A 5,672-nucleotide genomic window follows, 5' to 3' on the forward strand; every position below is an offset into this window, starting at 1 on the left:
CCTCTGGTCCTGCACTTATCAGCTATTCATGACATATGTCTCTCATGAGACCACCCCGTGAACTGGAATAGGTGCAGGCTTAATTATAAGGAAAGAAGCTGATAGCATTAAATGCTATGTTCACATTGTGTTTTTGTGAGCAGATCCTCTCCCAAAATGCTTGGAAAGCTCTTCTTATTCATTTCAATGAGTTATTATTATGCTGTTTATATGAGTTTAACTTTTTTTTTTCCTTAAGAGGTTTAAAAAAAACATTAAAGTAAAAAAACAATGCATTTCATTTTATTTGAAAATGGTCTTGAAGGAAACCTCTCCAAACTAGGCACTGTTCAATCAAAAGGCTGCGAAGAATAGAAGAAAAATAAAACTCTTCCAAAATCTCTTTAGGACAAGAAAAACTCAAAAAAGGAGTGTTTCTGTAGCGCTGCATCCCTGCAGTTCTTACTCTCATGTCCTGCAGGAACGCGTTGTCACTCACTGCCGCGGCCGGCTCTCTCCACGTTGCCCCCCACGTGGCTTTTTCTTCCTTCCCCCTCTCGTGGTCTGTGCGCGTGTCACAGGTCCTCCAGGAGTGCTCCTATGGCGTGCGCACTACATCCCTCCTTGTAAAGGGCCAGCGCGTCACTCCTAGGAAGTGCCTCTCAGCCTATCACTGAAAGGCAGTGGGTATTTCAGGCACACGCCCACTAGGGGAGGAGCCTGTTCAATGTCTTCAGTTCTTTGTCAGTTATTTTCTGTTTAGCTGGTTGTTAAGTCAACTGCCCGTCCTGTCCCCCTTGTACCTGCCCGTCTTGTCTTGCTTGACCTGCGGTGTCCTGCCTGTACCTGGTTCCAGAGCATTCTGCACTGTTGGCACCTGGTTCCAGTCCAGTCCTGCCTGTACCCACTACGAGACAGTCCTGTCTTGTTGGTACTGGTGACTGTGTCCGTCCTGGCCGTGCCATCTGCCTTCCTAGTGACTCTGCCTGTCCATCCTGCCTCAATCTACCCTAGTGGTCCCTGTCTGCAATTGAGACTCAGCCCGGTCTGCCACTGCCCTACCCTGGGTCTCCCTGTAGTCCAGTGGGTCAACTTTTGTTCTCTGCAGCACCATCTCTGGCGGCGAGCGTTACAGTTTCCCAAAGAAGTTTCCCACCGGAAATACTCTGGTTATTGCTCGCCCATCTCTAATTATCACATTTTCAGCGGCTGGATGTACACAATGAGTTGTTACTATTCAATAACAAGTACATTTCTTGAAAATTAAAATATTGTCCCATAATAGAATTACCCATTTGAAAAAAAAAAAAGTAATTTAAATGTCCCAATGCTTCCCAGCCCATGAGACTACAGTAAAAAGACTGATGGCACTTCCTAACACGCAAGTGTGAACAGATGCATACTGAACCTGAGATATATTATAACAAATGAAGAGACAGCTGTTCTCTGAAATGCTAAGATGTTAACAATGAATATCGGAATATGAACATGCAATACTGCTAAGAAAGACATAAAAATTAAGATACTTAGCGTATAAGAAAGGCCAGTTTAATTTGAGCCCAACAGCCGTCAAGGTCTATCTCCTAATGTAGGGTTTCTATTTATTCTAATGCCTCTTTGGGTTAAAAAAACACCCCTCCAATTTATGGGTGGATAGGAACCTGTTAATAGAGTTAAAAACTGAAATTTTTATGTGCTAAGTATCTCAATTTTCACATTTTTTTCTTGCGGTAATTAATGCATGTTCATATTCCTATATTCATTGTTAATATTTCTTAGCATTTCAGAGTGCAGCTGTCTCTTCTTGTTATATCTCATGTTCAGTATGCACCTGTTCACACTTGCATATTATGAAGTGCCATCGATCTTTTTACTTAGATTATGGGGTCATATCTTCTGATTCAGCCTTAGGAATTTGAATCCTTTATTAGCAGGTTCCTATCCACCCATGAATTGAAGATTTTTTAACTGAGAGGGATTAGAGTGGACAGGGCCTCAACAAAAGAGATACGCCTCAACGTTGGCTGCTGGGCTCACATAAAACTGGCATTTTGTATACGCTAAGTATCTCAATTTTTAAATTTTTTTTTCTTAACAGTGATGAATGCTCATATTCCTATATTCATTTTAACATATCTTAGCACTGCAGTGTGCAACTGTCTCTTTTTGTTATAATACATCAGACTACAGACTGCCACAAAGGTTACGCTGAGCCTATAGTGGATGGGCACAATATCAGCCTGTGATTTGTGGTCTGTGAATCAGAACAAGAAAGATGAATGCTGCAAATATTTTTTCACATGGACCTGAGCATTGGCTGACATTGAGGGTTTTTTTCGCTCTATTTTACACATGGAGAGCACCAGAAAATACATTCATGTGAAGCTGCCTAATCCCCATGGTCTCCGGCCTCCGGATCAGAAGTTCTCCATCCACGATAATATGCAACAAATGAAGGATGGACAACAATAATGTCCAAATGAATCTCGAGGCCTGACGGAGTGCAGAATTACCTTTAATTCTCACGGTTGCACTACTTTTGATAAATTATGGGGTTTTTTTCCATTTTATATTAAAATTATAAACATTAAAATAAATTATCTTAATTTCACTCCATCCACATGATAAAAGGGCGATTAAAAGTAATTCACCAAAGCAGCTGGAGCATGGAGGGAGATCTTAGTAGAAAACTCTCTGTCCTGCGGATGAGTCCAGGAGAAAAGTCAGAGAGACATGGACACGAGGGAATGTGGTTCTGGGTAAGTCAGGAGATATACATTACGAGTCGATCTTAATGAAGACTTTTGGCCGTGAAAATACTTTGATGGCTTCCTCGATCTCGGACAGCTTCTTCTCCAGCTCGGTGCGCCGGTTCTGAATGCTGAGGTTGTCCGCTCGGACTGGAAGCATCAGGAGCTCCTTGAGCAGCTGGGACTGGGTCTCTTTGCTTTTATGCAGCGTCTCCTGCCGTTCATGTTCCGGCATCATGGTGTGTCCCGGGGGTAGAGCTGGGTCGGGGGTCCGCTTCTTCATCTCCTCCTGCTCTTTCATCCACTGGTGTTTCAGGTCCAGTAGATATTGCGGGACGTGTCCCTTCTGCTTGGAGTCGTACTCCTTCTGCTGCTGCTGCTTCTCCTGCAGGACCTCGTCCAGGTTCTGTAAGGAGCGAGATCTCCTCATCGGCATCTTCTTCACGCTTCTAGCATTGTGGGCTACAAAGTCAATGCTGGAGCCGTGGATCTGCATCTGGTCACTGGGGCTAGTGGGCTCTGGAGATGGGCATCCGCTGTGCCCTGGTGATGGGCACCTCCTGGGCCCTGGTGATGGGCACCTCCTGGGTGGTGCTACCCCTGCTCCGCACCGGGTGTGGGACCTCAGGAAGTTGGCGCGTGCCGGAATTGGAGGTGGCGGCGGTTCCTGAAGTCTGGCTCTCACCTTGGACTCCACCTGCTCGTACTTGGATGACTTCCATAAAGCCTTCACAGGCTTGGGCGCAGCCTGCACCTTCTCCATCTCCTTCTCTCTACTCCTCTTCTGGATCGCCCGCATGCGCTGCACGTTCTCTTTACCGTGGTCCTTCGGTTTTCTGGGAGGGGGGGATGCTGTGTGCAGAGAGATCCCCTCCAGCCTCAGGAGGACGCCCACGGTGCCGCTCTGCCCTCTCTCCATGATGGCCCTGGCATTGGGGCGTATCCTCGGGACGGGGCTGGCAGGCCTGGCACTGTAACAGGTGGGATCCGGAGCCAGGGGTCCTGGCAGGAAGTCCAGCCTCACATCAGTCCCCTCCAGCCGGGCCCGAGCCGAGGCCGGCCGCCTGTAGTAGTCCGGACACACCGCAGGGTCGGGGGGGATGGGCCCGGACAGTGTGGAAGCCCCTTCACACATGGCGAGGCCGTTACCGGGGGTCGGAGCCGCGCACCCGCCTGTCCTCTGCACACCCGCTCTCACCAGCACTGCCGCTGCCCGTTGAAACGCCAACCTCCTCGCTTAGCAACGGCGATTTCCGCTTCCGCTGCTGAAGGCTTCTGGGAGATGTAGTCCTGACGAGGAAGCGGTGACGCTTTGCTGAGAAATGCGAGACATTCCGGGACTTTCTTACTAAATACGGCAGTGACTGTGAATATCATCACACACCGCGCCATAGAGAGCATGTGAAGAAGCATGGAGCCTGCTGATCCACAGTGCAGTCATTACTAGGCAGGAGGAGATGAGGCTCATCGTTCTCCAGACGTCACCTGTAGTGAGGGGAATAATATGTCAATTGTAGCAGATCGTAAAAATCGCAAGAAAATCGTCGAGACATGGCTCAGTGTGGATTGTGCGGCTGATTATCTGCAGATGTGCGGCAAAATCTACAGCTGTGGATGACACCAACATTGCTGCTATTTTTTCCATACAGGGGTTTTCTGGGCCTGCAGTAAGGCTATGTGCGCACGTTGCGTACAAGCCCTGCAGAAATTTCTGCAGCGATCTGAAGAGCACATGTGCGCTTTAGATCGCTGCAGAAATGTCCGTAGTGAGCGCCGATTCCATTCGCTCTGCCTGCAGCTCCTGCCATAGACAGAGCAGGAGCTGCCGGCAAAGCGCAGGAAAGAAGTGACATGTCACTTCTTTTTGCGCAGCGCTTCGGCAGTAGCCGAAGCGCTGCGCTCTTAGACGCCACGTGCGCACGGCCCCTGCACAATCTCCATAGACTGTGCAGGGGCCGCAGGACGCATGCAGTTACGCTGCGCTACAAAGCGCAGCGTAACTGCATGTTTTTACGCAACGTGCGCACATAGCCTAACAGTAATGGTCCGTACGTGGACAGGCCACGGTATCACACAGTGACAGTGGCCAATAAGCGGTGCTCAGCGGGAGCAGCACTAGCACCCCTATATGCTGAGAGTGAGCGCCCTGGAGCGGGGGGCAGCACTAACACCCCCTATAAAGTCAATGCCCCGGAGTGAGGGTAGCACTAATGTAAGTCGTGTACAGGGTGGGCTCCCCAGTATACAGCAAAACCACGCACCAGGAAAAGGACTCTAGGCAGTTGGTTGATAAATGATTGTTTTACTTTACCAAAACAAAAAAAAAACATGCATAAAACAAAAAGAACAGAACAATATATTCACAAGGCCAAAAGCCTACACCCCTATGCTGCGCCACTCGTAATGGAGATTTATACCGCCTTCTCACCAACCTTTGCCTAACCAAGGGGTTGTCTAAACAGTCGCCTAATACCTGGTAATCCCTCTGGATAGCAGGAGTAATTGTGTGTGTGTGTGAACATGCCCTACCAGTGGTGCAGCACAAGAGCTTAAAACTTATCTACCTAAACATAAACAAAACTGTTATGATCCGGAAGCATGGAAGACCACCACAAATCACTGGCAAAAGGTGACAAGAGCATTGGCAACTAATCTGGCCGCCATCCCCTTACTAACCATCACAACTAGAAGTAGCCGAGGGGTGAACTAACATCCTGTGCACCGCGAACCCAGCCGGAGAACTAACTATCCTAAAGGTAGGAAAGATGAATAACTCTCTGCCTCAGAAAATAGACAAGAATAGCAAGCCCCCCACATTCAAAGACTGCGGTGATATAGGAAAAACACAATACACAGATAGATGACAGGATTAGCAAAAGGTGAGGCCCCCGCTGACTAAAATAGGAAAGAACAGGAAAGGGACTGATGGTGGCCAGAGAAAAA

The 5,672-nt window shown here is 48.2% G+C and overlaps 1 protein-coding gene across 1 annotated transcript; it reads right to left on the reverse strand.

Moving 5' to 3' along the window:
- Positions 1–316: 316 nt before the first annotated feature.
- On the reverse strand, positions 317–4,089 carry ENKD1 (enkurin domain containing 1). Its single transcript, XM_075341898.1, has one exon. The coding sequence runs from the start codon at positions 3,862–3,864 to the stop codon at positions 2,758–2,760; it is 1,107 nt and encodes a 368-aa protein (XP_075198013.1). The 5' UTR covers positions 3,865–4,089; the 3' UTR covers positions 317–2,757.
- Between the last annotated feature and the right edge of the window lie 1,583 nt (positions 4,090–5,672).

This window comes from Anomaloglossus baeobatrachus, chromosome 1, assembly GCF_048569485.1.
Source record: "Anomaloglossus baeobatrachus isolate aAnoBae1 chromosome 1, aAnoBae1.hap1, whole genome shotgun sequence".
Classification (NCBI taxonomy): domain Eukaryota; kingdom Metazoa; phylum Chordata; class Amphibia; order Anura; family Aromobatidae; genus Anomaloglossus; species Anomaloglossus baeobatrachus.

What these genes read in the sequence shown, in the direction of transcription:
- ENKD1 (XM_075341898.1), bottom strand. Translation starts at nt 3,864, where the DNA reads ATGTGTGAAGGGGCTTCCACACTGTCCGGGCCCATCCCCCCCGACCCT.